The 13,651-nt window shown below is 40.4% G+C and overlaps 2 protein-coding genes across 5 annotated transcripts in view; one reads left to right on the forward strand and one right to left on the reverse strand.

Moving 5' to 3' along the window:
• Nucleotides 1-1,173, forward strand: part of LOC128233781 (uncharacterized) — a 7,990-nt gene extending 6,817 nt beyond the window's left edge. For both annotated transcript variants that reach the window (XM_052947634.1, XM_052947633.1), the window contains exon 10: nt 51-1,173. In XM_052947634.1, the coding sequence (XP_052803594.1) occupies nt 51-723 (673 nt within the window). In that variant the 3' untranslated portion in view covers nt 724-1,173. The remainder of the gene's footprint in view (nt 1-50) is intronic.
• Nucleotides 1,174-1,386: 213 nt separating this feature from the next.
• On the reverse strand, nt 1,387-5,849 carry LOC128233783 (uncharacterized). Of its 3 annotated transcripts, XR_008260778.1 has the most exons (4): nt 5,316-5,388; nt 4,121-4,254; nt 2,995-3,070; nt 1,387-1,978 (listed from the first exon to the last, which is right to left on the reverse strand). XR_008260778.1 is itself a non-coding variant. In XM_052947635.1 (3 exons), the coding sequence occupies exons 1-3, from the start codon at nt 5,326-5,328 to the stop codon at nt 1,555-1,557; spliced, it is 513 nt and encodes a 170-aa protein (XP_052803595.1). In that variant the 5' UTR covers nt 5,329-5,422; the 3' UTR covers nt 1,387-1,554. The 3 variants fall into 3 exon arrangements, 1 of the variants encoding a protein (XP_052803595.1); XR_008260777.1 differs by lacking the exons at nt 4,121-4,254; nt 5,316-5,388 and adding an exon at nt 5,732-5,849; XM_052947635.1 differs by lacking the exon at nt 4,121-4,254 and having other exon boundaries at nt 5,316-5,422.
• Nucleotides 5,850-13,651: the final 7,802 nt, after the last annotated feature.

Consider the following 13,651-nt stretch of genomic DNA (forward strand, 5'->3'; position numbering starts at 1 on the left):
AAATCCTGATTTGATCTCGGAGTAAATAGAACAGAATTTATTTGTTTCAGGGAATGGCTACGTTGTTTTGATGATAGTAAAACAACTAAGGCAAACAAAGAATCTACAGTGGAGTACATAAATACAGATTTCACTGAGTCACAAACACGTGACCGTCCAAAGGCTTATCCAAATCAAGGTTATTCCATGACGGAGGAATTGCCCATTTCAACTGAAAACAAATCTTCAGGAAAAGCCCACATGATGTATGACTATGTGGGTGTTAACAAGGGGCCTGACGGTGGAAACAATCCACAGGACGTTCAACCTATTGCTACTGTGCACAGCAACGTCAACCAGGGACTAGAAGAAAATGACCATTTCAACAAATTTGGTATCCCAAGCCACGACATTTCTCATCCAATAAACAACTATGATTCCACGATCGCCGCAATAGGTGAAAACCAGGACGACACATATAACCATTTGAATGAACGTCCTCAACAGAGACGGACTACGGAAAATGTATACGGAGTACAGAACAAAAACGAAACTACAGACATCTACAATCAACTGAATGATCGCCCTGAACGGAAACACATGATGGAAAACATTTATGGACTGCAAGACAAAAACGAAACCGAAAATCAATATGACATAACAGTTGAGAAACCAGGCACGTGCAAAAATATGTCGGAGAATGCTAGTGGGGTTAACTATGATAAAGTTAATAAAAACTGGTAATTATACATTGTATGCTCGTATATGCGATACACACCTACTACTGCCTTTTAACAGCGTTATTGTGCAGAATTCTGTAACATTCATGTGTTGTCGCTACATGTGCATTTCAAGGGTCAAACAAGTATAACTTTTGAAGTTAAGGTTTAAGTTATTACAATTATTTTTTTTATTCTTTTGAGCATTGTTTAAACCATTAGTCTGTGCCTTCTCCTGCTTATGTATGTGTATGTATCATTGTCACTAATTAAAAATATTGTTTTTCCTCATGTGCTATATGGAGTATTGTTTTTGAAAATAAACCTTCTTCCTGTTTAATAATTGTACTCGTATTCCATTTCATAATACGATACCCACAGTAAGAAGATATTCAGGATTGGTTTCATCACTTCCTGTTGATGAACTGAATGTCAATTTCATATCGCTTGTTATATTATCGTTTAAACGACATCAATGACAGAAATGTTAGAGTCCTTTGTTGAATATATATACAAATTGACACAATGGAAACCACATGGGCATTGAGCAGCTGTGATTGTGTTTAATGACATAAAAACCAAAGGTCAAACCCAGACAGACGAGTCAATATCACAGTCCATATCGTTCACCAATGCGATGATGAGGCAACCCCATTTGAAGGTCCGTGAAAACAGAGCAATCAATCAATAAAAATACCCTAGTTTAATATGACAAATAAATCTTAACAAATGTATAAAATATAGTAAAAAATTAAAGATTTAAACATTCAGATGAAAAATAAGTATACATGTTGCAATATCTATACAAGCACGTACACCCACACGTTTTTAGATTAGAATAAAGAACTTGATGTATTCAATTGTTAAGGTCAACTTCTTGGTACGTTTCTGCGGACTCTCTGATCGGTGGCTCCTGTACAGTTAACGTCCTCAATAAACTATTGTAAATAGCTTTTTCGGTGCTCTCTTGTTCGTCTTTCTCAATGACTTCTATACTGAAACTCACTCTTTTTGTCTTTAATCTATTTACACTTTCCTTGGGAACATCATCGCCGTCAGATTTGAAAAGAATATTAACTTCGCCGTTCTCTAGGACCGGATGTTTCTTATTACGTCGACTACGTTTGGTTGGCGGTTCTGTCTTTTCTACGTGATATATGACGGTGGGAAGGTTGTAGCTCTTATGCCTCTTGGAGCAGTATTTGTTAAAAACTAAAAATGTTCTGTGGCAGAAAAATTCCTTCTTTTCGTATGATGGTCTTTTTCGCCACTTTTGAAACCTAAAATTGAAAATAAGGGTTGGTACTTTGAGTAAATAATTAGAAGGGAAAAGATCTTTGGAATTGTTTTCCATCCCTGCGTTATATGAAAGTGTGAGCAGGTTTAAAGTTCTAAAACAGTTGCAACAATCAGATTGATATTTCCCTGTTTGAAAAGTAAAACATCATTGTTATTCCAATGATAAATATCTGTAATCACTAGAAACCATAAAATAAATCGAATCAATAAACAACGCTCCGAAATAGCTACACAAAATACTTGATGTATTTTTTTATTTTAGATACATATACATTAAATATGTCAAAATCAATTATCTGAAATGAACAAGGAATACAACTCTTCCAGACATGTTGTCCTATTTTTGGCTGGTTTATTACATGCCCTTCTTCTTTTTGACATATAAATTAACCAAATTAATGTACATCTTTAATGCGCAACTTTAATTGTATTCATTTGTAAACAAGCCAAATGACAAAAAAATAATATTTGCATGTTAAATGGAAAACGAGTTGACAATCATGTTAACAAAGCACATGCTGTGTAAGAAAAACTTGCATTTGGTCAATTGATATTGTATTTCACTGAGAATAGTCATTTTTTTAATTGCAATTTTCAATTTCTGTGTTTAAATAATCAACTGGCCCTGAACTCACAACGTATATCTAGGTATGATAATAGCAGCCTTATATGTTTTTTGGGATTACATATATTATGCATAGTCTGGGTGTTATTTGGAAAGTATGTTTGCATTTATTTTTTGTTATATCGATACTATTCATTGGATATAATGAAGTGTGCAATATCGCCAAACGTTGATTAGCACCGGTGTTATTGTCAAGAATGTATAGACCAGGGAAAGTACATACTCGTAAAGTTCTCGTTAAGTTTTGATCAGTTTGCATAAGTACTGCATTCGATCAGTACGAGAAATTGTATTATTAATGTAACAGTACTTTGGTACTCGAGAGTAAGTACGAGTAAGCCCTTCCCTGGACCACAGTGGTCGTGTTCTTACCCACGCCAGAGAGTGTATAGGTACAGGAGAAGACAGAAGACAGCCGCTCCTACAATCAACCCGGCCAGTTGTCCCCCTGAAATTATAGATCAGCGATATTAGTTATAAACAAAACAAGATGTTTAATGAATATATTTACTACGCTCATGAATATATTAACGTTATTATGGTTATAGTTGTTTGTCTTTAATGACAATCTGTCTAGCAAAATAGTAATAATATATACCAACCCGACCCGGTTTCAAAAAGAAACCTGAGTCGTTTAACTGACATGGCAATGAATAATATCTTTATTGTTACTTTCTAATCGGATTATAGGATCTCAAGTGGATAAATATTTTCAAGTCTTAGAGGGTTCGTGAAACCGACCACAGGTCATAATAGACCGGATTTGCGCATATTTTATTAAGTGAAGAACTTTCCATTAGCTCAAACCCTCGACAGTGGACGGCACAGTTTTCGAACTGGTCGTAATAAAAACCATTTAAATAGTGATATTGGGTGCTGCATGAGACATATACAGCATATCTGTAGTTACATTATATGTTTATTTATTTGGTTCACTCTGTTGAAGATTGGTTTATTAATAAAACATTAAGAATATAAACCTAAATCTATGACTTGGCTTTAGTCCGTGTTCATGACACATCGACTCCCTGTGATAAGCGAATGTAAGCTATAATAATTGTGTTCAACACTGTAACTGTTACTGAACGGACACCTTTACATGGGTTGTTGAACGCTTAAATGCACACTCACCAAATACCAATGCCAAGCAGATTATCAAAATACCATTCGGAACACCTCGGCCATTTCTTTTGAAAACAGCCTCGGATATATATGGACGGTTTACGATGTCAGAAATCTTTATATAAAACTACGCTGCAAATAGATCGCGTACCAACTACAATTCAGCAGTTAAACTTAATGACAGTACTCTTGTGAGCCTTAATCATTTATGCAATAGTATACTTCTTTGGCAACCAATTAACCAGTTAAAACACTACACTTTATAAATACTATTATTTAAAATGTTACGAACTACATCTACTGATGTACCGGCATATAGCCGATGTTGTTTTCGATGGAAAATGACTGAGATGTTCCGAATGTCAACAAACCATACCAACTCGACTGCAAATACAGGTCACACCGTAAGCGACAACAGGGGCGTTCACTGTTGTTTAAACAAATAACCCCGAGTTCGGGAGCTTGACCTCTGGCGTATTTGGCTTCATACAAATGATGTACCTTGTTTTCCTGTCATAGACACATGTCAATGTGTTCACCACTGTTAACAAGAAATTATGTCAGATTGAGGATATAAGCAGACGTATGTGGCCTTGGTCGTGCAAATCAACACCTCTGTGGCAATAAACATGGTTAACCACTGCGGATAGGAGAGGATAAAAGCTGCGGATAGGAGAGGATAAAAGCTGCGGATAGGAGAGGATAAAAGCTGCGGATAGGAGAGGATAACCACTGCGGACAGGAGAGGATAAAAGCTGCGGATAGGAGAGGATAAAAGCTGCGGATAGGAGAGGATAAAAGCTGCGGATAGGAGAGGATAACCACTGCGGATAGGAGAGGATAAAAGCTGCGGATAGGAGAGGATAACCACTGCGGATAGGAGAGGATAAAAGCTGCGGATAGGAGAGGATAACCACTGCGGATAGGAGAGGATAAAAGCTGCGGAAAATATTTGGACAAAAGGTTTCTCCATTTGGTATAGAATGTTACTTGTAGCAATGCAGTTTTACAATGGTTATATGACGGCAACATTTCACTTAGGCATGTATCTGTATTTACGCGTTTATTAACTTTTCTATCAACTGAACATTATCAAAATATCATAGAAGAAAACATGTTAGTGATTCAGATTTTGCCATAAGTTTTGATATATCTCATGCCCATGTGGGCCACGATTATAATTAAGAATTGAAACTTGAGACTAGTTAGATGAAAAAAATAAGAAAGTGTTTATTTGTTTTGACTTTTCTTATATTGTATATATAGTCCTATGGCAACAGTGTGGGCTTTAAGTGAAAAGCAAATGTCTAAAACAATAAAATTCCGTAACTATTCAGTGAAACACTGCATCCTCATTCATCACAGCTGCTCAAAACAAAATATCTTTCAGTCAATAATTATGCGACTTATTTTGTTCGTTATTTTTAAGAAAAACATATTACAATTCCATTTCAATTTGTAACGCAATATATCATACGCAAACTTACTCACATAAGATGATACAATTTATTTTTATATAAAGATATTTAACATAATAATTTCATGAACTAAGATTTAAAATATTGACTTACCACTTAATGCCATGTTTAAACACAGTGTTTGCAACAAAAATAGCAACAGGAAGATGTAAATAACGTAATCCTTAAAATGGTAACATAGATAAATACGTATCAACGAAGTAGCTTAATATAAAATTCATAAGATACATACCTTGTAATATGATATTATAAATGTAAAAGTATCTGCTTGTTCTACTTCGGCGAGTATACGAAATGATACCATTGTGATAATTCTTTAAAACATTAACATGCACAGATTTTGTATTGCATAATTGTCGTTTTACATCGCAAAAATGTATAATTGATGGCACCTGATTTTTAACTGTTAAAGCGTCATTAAGATGTGCAGAGAGCGTTAATCAAGATTGTGAAATCTACAAATTAATTAATTAATGCTGTCGAATTGTATTATTTAAGTATATACGTACGTCAGAGGTAAAATAAAATGCCAAGAAAAAGATATATCCTTTAATAAACTCATTAAATCAAATCGTCCAGACTTTATAACGCACATCTATTAATTGAATAAAATGCAGTGCGTTGCGGTATGCATGTCTTAATAAATGACGGGAATTAATATATCGCATTACGCCCTTTGGTATGCGTAATGGTTAGATGGCATGATGTACAATCTTAACGATTAAAAAGGGGCGGAGTGAACGTAGCGAACGAGCCTTTCTTAACCATTAAGTTTTTACTTCAGGTCATAAAACTGACTTAGATTCAAGCTTCAAGATTCAACACATTTATTCAGTTAAATTGACACATTACCGTGTTCCTCATTACATGCTCAAAGATTAATTTAATTATACATTTATACAACGATAACACAATATTAAAGTTTGTATGTTAGACAAGAACTAGAAATGTGTCCATAGGACACGGATGCCCCCCACTTCGATTTTTTGTCACAGAAAATAAGCCATAATGATTATTCAGGATAATCTGAGGGCCCTAACTCCTAAATGATTAAAGCGATTTCCATGGCTATCGAACTTGATCAAGATATTATGGTCACAAACATGTGTTAAAAGTTTGGTGAGGATTGGACAAACAGTTTTCAAGAATTAGATCGGAAACAATCTTCGGGACGTATTTTTCAAGTCTTTTTTTGCAAATAAAGGGCCGTAACTCCTAAATGACAAAAGCGATTTCCATGGCTATCGAACTTGATCAAGATATTATGGTCACAATCATGTATGTAAAGTTTGGTGAGGATTGGACACATACTTTTCAAGAATTAGATTGGAAACATATATTTTTGAAGTATTTTTGGCAAAAAAGGGCCGTAACTCCTAAATGACTAAAGCGATTTCCATGACTATCGAACTTGATCAAGATATTATGGTCACAAACATGTGTTTAAAGTTTGGTGAGGATTGGACAAACGGTTTTCAAGAATTAGATCGGAAACAATCTTCGGGAATTTTTGGCAAAAAAGGGCCGTAACTCCTAAATGACTAAAGCGATTTCCATGACTATCGAACTTGATCAAGATATTATGGTCACAAACATGTGTTTAAAGTTTGGTGAGGATTGGACAAACGGTTTTCAAGAATTAGATCGGAAACAATCTTCGGGACGTACGTACGTACGTACGTACGGACAAGGGCAACCCTATATGCCGCCACTTTGTGGGGGCATAAAAATGAACCATGGTCTCTATTTATAATGAGTATTTCAAACATTAATAATTATATCTTTAATATCTTTAAATGAAATCCAAACCCCCAAATTCCACAACCATAATTTAAAACTAGTGATACCAATCAATTTTATGACTTAACATTAAAACTGCTCCGCGCTGTCATTCGATGCGGTCGGCATATTGTCATTTAAAGTTGAATACAACCTTTGACACATTCAAGTTGTCAATGCAATGTCTGACGCATGGAGTGTGTATTGGATGAGTGGCAGTAGGCGGACCTTTAAACACCCGCGAAAGTTGGAATTCTTACTGATTACGCATAGTCCTTAATGATTGCCTATCTGCAATTTCATTGGCTGAAAATGAAGCTTGTATTCTTATTGCTTATTATCAATGGACATTGAAGGTTCGCGAACTGGACACTTGTTTTGTATTGCATGCAAACAGTTTACGAGCAAAAAGGTAAAATTTAGCGAGAAGCATAAAAATAAAATGTGAACAAAAATATAAAGGATTGTTAGTCAGTAGTAGTGAATTATTTTGCAATTAAAGGTAAATCTAAAATTCCTATATAAAACGTTTTGTTATTAACAATTTGCTAGAACAAAGATGTAAACAAGTAATTCACCAAAGCCCGAGTGTTTGTTTAACAGATGTTAGATGGATTAGTGTTTAAAGCAAGAGTATCCCTATTCAGTTTCTAGCCAATGAACATCATCAGATTTATTGGCATATCGGCAAATGAACAACAAGAACTGTATCAACATAAAGGGACCCGATAATTGCATTTATTTTACAGCTTGCGCATCAAGCTGCACTCTCACAGATTTGCCGTTTTGACAACTTTCTTTTAATTTTCTGTCTTGGAATGAGCCATATTTTTCGTAAATATCTCCTTACCATTGATATAAGATTGCTGACAAAAGATTCGATCGCAGATTTTCATATTTCCATTCGAAAAGTAATGTTTTATGGCTAAAAGCGATACTAACGGTTTAAGAAAAATACATAAAACATCCATTTTTGAACTTAAATATGAAAATCTGCGATCTGATTTTGTTTCAGCAGTCTTATATCACTGGTTTCCATGCATTTTCGCATCAATTGGCTCGTTCCAAGACAATAAATAAAAAAGTTGTCACGTCAATCTGTGAGAGTGCAGCTTTAAGCAGCAATGATGCTTGTGTTAAGTCAAATCCTGTGCGTGTACACCACGCTATAGTTATACACATATCTTAAATGTAAAATAGTAATCAAATTGTATCTTTGTTCATTGATAATGCGACAATAACTACTGTGTTACTTTGACCCGATCCAGTCGAATTCTGCGCGTGCACCAGTGCACTAAGGTTATGTTCAACTCAACTCAACGCCGTTTATTGCATAAACCATATAAACATGCTTGAAGGAGCAAAACAATATTATTGTCATTAAATGGAATAATAATACTACCAGCACGGTGGTGTGTATGCTTATTTATGCTCGCGCTTGGGCCGAGCCCATTCGGCGAGCGCCCAGAAAAAAATGTTGGTCATTTTAGGTTTTGGAGCAAAGTGCACAGACAGAATGTAGCCCTGGCTAGTTTCCCTGTTTTTTTTAACGTGCACCATTGTTTAGCACTGTCACACGGAACCCCTATTTAAACGCCCTCTCGGAAGAAAATATTAAATAAGTAATTTAGTGGTGTGACGGGAATCGAACCTGCGACCCCTGGATTGACCACTGGAGTGTGTTTCCACTAGCTTATGCATAACTCTTTGCTATCAGACTACCCGTTGGGAGTTCCTCTCGCGCAGTGTATACTGACGATTACGTACACATAATTCAGAATATATGTAGTAAATAATTATAGTTGTTCAAACTTATGTAAGCAGAAATAAGCACGAGTAGTATGGTCAGTGTGGTTAAAGTGGCAGAACGAATGACCGCCACATTAAATAAGCACGTGCAGGCCAAAGTGAGGGGAAGAGAGGGTCTTACATCTGGGGAGCACTTGCAAGTCGAAGTGGCACATCAGTTGACTCACACACTTGAGTCGTAGTCCCAGAACAAAAGTTCAAACATTTAGGGAAAACTTGATGGTCGAAGTGGTTCAACATTTAGGGGGCACCTTGCCGATAGAAGTCACATAACCGAATGTCCAACATATAGAAAGCAAATGCCTGATGAAGTGACAGAACAGAGAATCCCCACATTTAGGGTGCACTTGCAGGTTGAAGTGGGAGAACAGAGAATTCCCACATTTAGGGAGCACTTGCAGGTTGAAGTGGCAGAACAGAGAATCCCCACATTTAGGGAGCACTTGCAGGTCGAAGTGACAGGACAGAGGACCCACACATTTAGGGAGCACTTGCAGGTTGAAGTGGTAAAACAGAGAATCCCCACATTTAGGGTGCACTTGCAGGTCGAAGTGGTAAAACAGAGGACCCACACATTTAGGGTGCACTTGCAGGTTGAACTGGTAAAACAGAGGACCCACACATTTAGGGTGCACTTGCAGGTCGAAGTGGTAAAACAGAGGACCCACACATTTAGGGTGCACTTGCAGGTTGAACTGGTAAAACAGAGGACCCACACATTTAGGGTGCACTTGCAGGTTGAACTGGTAAAACAGAGGACCCACACATTTAGGGTGCACTTGCAGGTCGAAGTGGTAAAACAGAGGACCCACACATTTAGGGTGCACTTGCAGGTTGAACTGGTAAAACAGAGGACCCACACATTTAGGGTGCACTTGCAGGTTGAACTGGTAAAACAGAGGACCCACACATTTAGGGTGCACTTGCAGGTTGAACTGGTAAAACAGAGGACCCACACATTTAGGGTGCACTTGCAGGTTGAAGTGGTAAAACAGAGGACCCACACATTTAGGGTGCACTTGCAGGTTGAAGTGGTAAAACAGAGGACCCACACATTTAGGGTGCACTTGCAGGTTGAACTGGTAAAACAGAGGACCCACACATTTAGGGTGCACTTGCAGGTTGAACTGGTAAAACAGAGGACCCACACAATTAGGGTGCACTTGCAGGTTGAAGTGGTAAAACAGAGGACCCACACATTTAGGGTGCACTTGCATGTTGAAGTGGTAAAACAGAGGACCCACACGTTTAGGGTGCACTTGCATGTTGAAGTGGTAAAACAGAGGACCCACACATTTAGGTAGCACTAAGTGACATGCAGGTGGAGTGTGGGAAGAGGACCCAAACATTTAGAGAGCACTTGCCGGTCGAAATGGCAAAACAGAAGACCCCCATATTTATGAGACTTGCGGGTTGAAGTGACAGAACAGAGAATCCCATATGAAGGAAGCACATGCAGGTGGGAGTGTGGGAAGAGAGGATCCACATATTAAGGGAGCACTTGCGGGTGGACTTTTTAGCAGAGAGGGTCCACATATTGAAGGAGCACTTGCAGGTGGAAGTGTGGGAAGAGAGGACCCCCATATTTAGGAAGCACTTGCAGGTGGAAGCGACAAAACAGATAATCCAATATTTAGGACTTGCAGGTGGAAGTGAATAAAAAGAGGACCCACCCGTTAAGGAAGCACTTGCAGGTGGAAGTGTGTGAAGAGGAGACCCACCCGTAAAGGGGGCACTTGCAGGTGGATTTGTGGGAAGAGGAGACCAACACATTTAGGTAGCCCTTGCAGATGGAAGTGTGGGAAGAGATCCCAAACATTTAGGGATCACTTGCCGATCGAAATGGCAAAACAGAAGCAGGTCGAAGTAACAAAACAGAGAATCCCACATTAAAGGAGCACATGCAGGTGGAAGTGTGGGAAGAGAGGAACGACATATTTAGGGGGCACTTACAGGTGGGCGTTATAGAAGAGAGGGCCCACATATTTAGGGAGCACTTGCATGTGGAAGTGTGGGAACAGAGGACCCCCATATTTATGCAGCACTTGTAGGTCGAAGTGGCAGAACAGGGGGCCCACATATTTAGGGAGCACTTGCAGGTGGAAGTGTGGGAACAGAGGACCCACATATTTAGGAAGCACTTACAGGTGGAAGTTTGGGAACAGAGGACCCACATATTTAGGGAGCACGTGCATGTGGACGTGTGGGTAAAGGACCCACATATTTAGGAAGCACTTGCAGGTGGAAGTGTGGGAACAGAGGACCCTCATATTTAGGGAGCACGTGCATGTGGACGTGTGGGTAGAGGACCCACATATTTGGGGAGCACTTGCAGGTGGAAGTGTGGGAAGAGAGGACCTCCATATTGAGGAAGCACTTGCAGGTGGAAGTGACAAAAGAGAGAATCCCATATTTGGGGAGGACTTGCAGGTGGAAGTGTGGGAAGAGAGGACCCACCCGTTAAGGGAGCACTTGCAGGTGGACGTGTGGGAAGAGGTGACACGCCTGTTTAGGGAGCACTTACAGGTATGAAGTGTGGGGAGAGGGGACCCACACGTTAAGGGAGCACTTGCAAGTGTAAGTGGCAGAACAGTGATCCCATTCATTGGGAGCACTTGTAGGTGGAAGTGTGGGAAGAGGGGACCCACACGTTTAGGGAGCACTTGCAGATGAAGTGTTGGAAGAGGGGACCCACGCGTTTGGGGAGCACTTACATGTGGAAGTGTGGGAAGAGGGGACCCACGCGTTATGGAGCACTTGCAGATGGACGTGTGAGGACCAACACGTTTAAGGAGCACTTGCATGTGAAAGTGTGAGAAGAGAACCCACAAATTTAGGGACAATTTGCTAGTCGAAGTGACAGAACAGAGATCCCACATTTATGGAGCACTTGCAGATGGAAGTGTGGGATTAGAGGGCCCACATATTAAGGGAGCACAGGTGGAAGTTACAGAACAGAGAATCCCATATATAGTGAGCACTTGCAGGTGGAAGTGACAGAACAGAGAATCCCATATATAGTGAGCACTTGCAGGTGGAAGTGACAGAACAGAGAATCCCATATCTAGTGAGCACTTGCAGGTGGATGTTACAGAACAGAGAATCCCATATATAGTGAGCACTTGCAGGTGGAAGTGACAGAACAGAGAATCCCATATATAGTGAGCACTTGCAGGTGGAAGTGACAGAACAGAGAATCCCATATATAGTGAGCACTTGCAGGTGGAAGTTACAGAACAGAGAATCCCATATATAGTGAGCACTTGCAGGTGGAAGTGACAGAACAGAGAATCCCATATATAGTGAGCACTTGCAGGTGGAAGTGACAGAACAGAGAATCCCATATAAAGGGAGCACTTGCAGGTGGAAGTGTTGGAAGAGATGATCCACATAGTAAGGGAGCACTTGCAGGTGGACGTTTTAGAAGTGAGGTCCCATATATTTAAGGAGCACTTGTAGATGGAAATGTGGAAACAGAGGACCCGCATATTTATGCAGCACTTGCAGGTCGAAGTGGCAGAACAGGGGACCCACATATTTAGGGAGCACTTGCAGGTGGAAGTGTGGGAAGAGGGGACCCACATATGTAGGGAGCTCTGGTAGGTAGAAGTGACAGAACAGAGAATCCTATATTTATGGAGCACTTGCAGGTGGAAGTGTGGGAAGTGACGACCCACAAATAAAGGGAGCACTTGCAGGTGGAAGTGACAGAACAGAGAATCCCATATTTAGGGAGCAGTTGCAGGTGGAAGTGTGGGAAGAGAGGACCCAAACGTTGAGAGAGCACTTGCAGATGTAAGTGTGGGAAAAGGGGACCCACACGTTAAGAGAGCACTTGCAGGTGGAAGTGTGGGAAGAGGGGACCAACACGTGTAAGGAGCACTTGCAGGTGGAAGTGTGAAGAGGGGACCCCCGCGTGTAGGGAGCACTTGCAGGTGGAAGTGATGGAGGAGGGGACCCATACGTGTAGGGAGCACTTGCAGATGGAAGTATGGGAAGAGGGGACCCACACATTTAGGGAGCACTTGCATGTGGAAGTGTGGGAAGATACGACCCACACAATAATGGAGCACTTGCACGTGGAAGAGTGGGAAGAGGGGACCCACACATTAAGGGAGCACTTGCAGGTGGAAGTGTGGGAAGAGGCGACCCACACAATAATGGAGCACTTGCAGGTGGAAGAGTGGGAAGAGAGGACCCACACATTGAGGGAACACTTGCAGGTGGAAGTGTTGGAAAAGACGACCCACAAATAAAGGGAGCACCTGCAGGTGTAAGTGACAGAACAGAGAATCCCCAATTTCGGGAGCACTTGCAGGTGGAGGTGTGGGAAGAGAGGACCCACACGTTGAGAGAGCACTTGCAGATGGAAGTGCGGGAAGAGGGGATCCACAGTGTAGGGAGCACTTGCAGGTGGAAGTGTGGGAAGAGAGGACCCACACGTTGAGAGAGCACTTGCAGATGGAAGTGCGGGAAGAGGGGATCCACAGTGTAGGGAGCACTTGCAGGTGGAAGTGTGCGAAGAGAGGACCCACATGTGTAGGGAGCACTTGCAGGTGGAAGTGTGGAAAGAGTGGACCCACACATTTAGGGAGCACTTGCAAGTGGAAGTGTGGAAAAAAGGGACCCACATATGTAGAGAGCACTTGCAGGTGGAAGTGTGGGAAGATGGTACCCACACATGTAGGGAGCTCTTGCAGGTGGACGTGTGGGAAGAGGGGACCCACACGTTCAGGGGTCTCTAGGAGGGGCCACACTAAAACAGATGAGCTTACCTGTTCACTTTATTAAAACAATGAATTTTACATATGAACATAGCAAGAAACGTCCATGTTTACGAT

Source organism: Mya arenaria, chromosome 5, assembly GCF_026914265.1.
Source record: "Mya arenaria isolate MELC-2E11 chromosome 5, ASM2691426v1".
NCBI classification, from domain to species: Eukaryota; Metazoa; Mollusca; class Bivalvia; order Myida; family Myidae; genus Mya; species Mya arenaria.

What these genes read in the sequence shown, in the direction of transcription:
- LOC128233783 (XM_052947635.1), bottom strand. An exon ending in CTATACACTCTCTGGCGTGG is followed by an intron (nt 1,979 to 2,994) that starts GTAAGAACACGA and finishes TTTCAATTTTAG; the next exon opens with GTTTCAAAAGTGGCGAAAAA.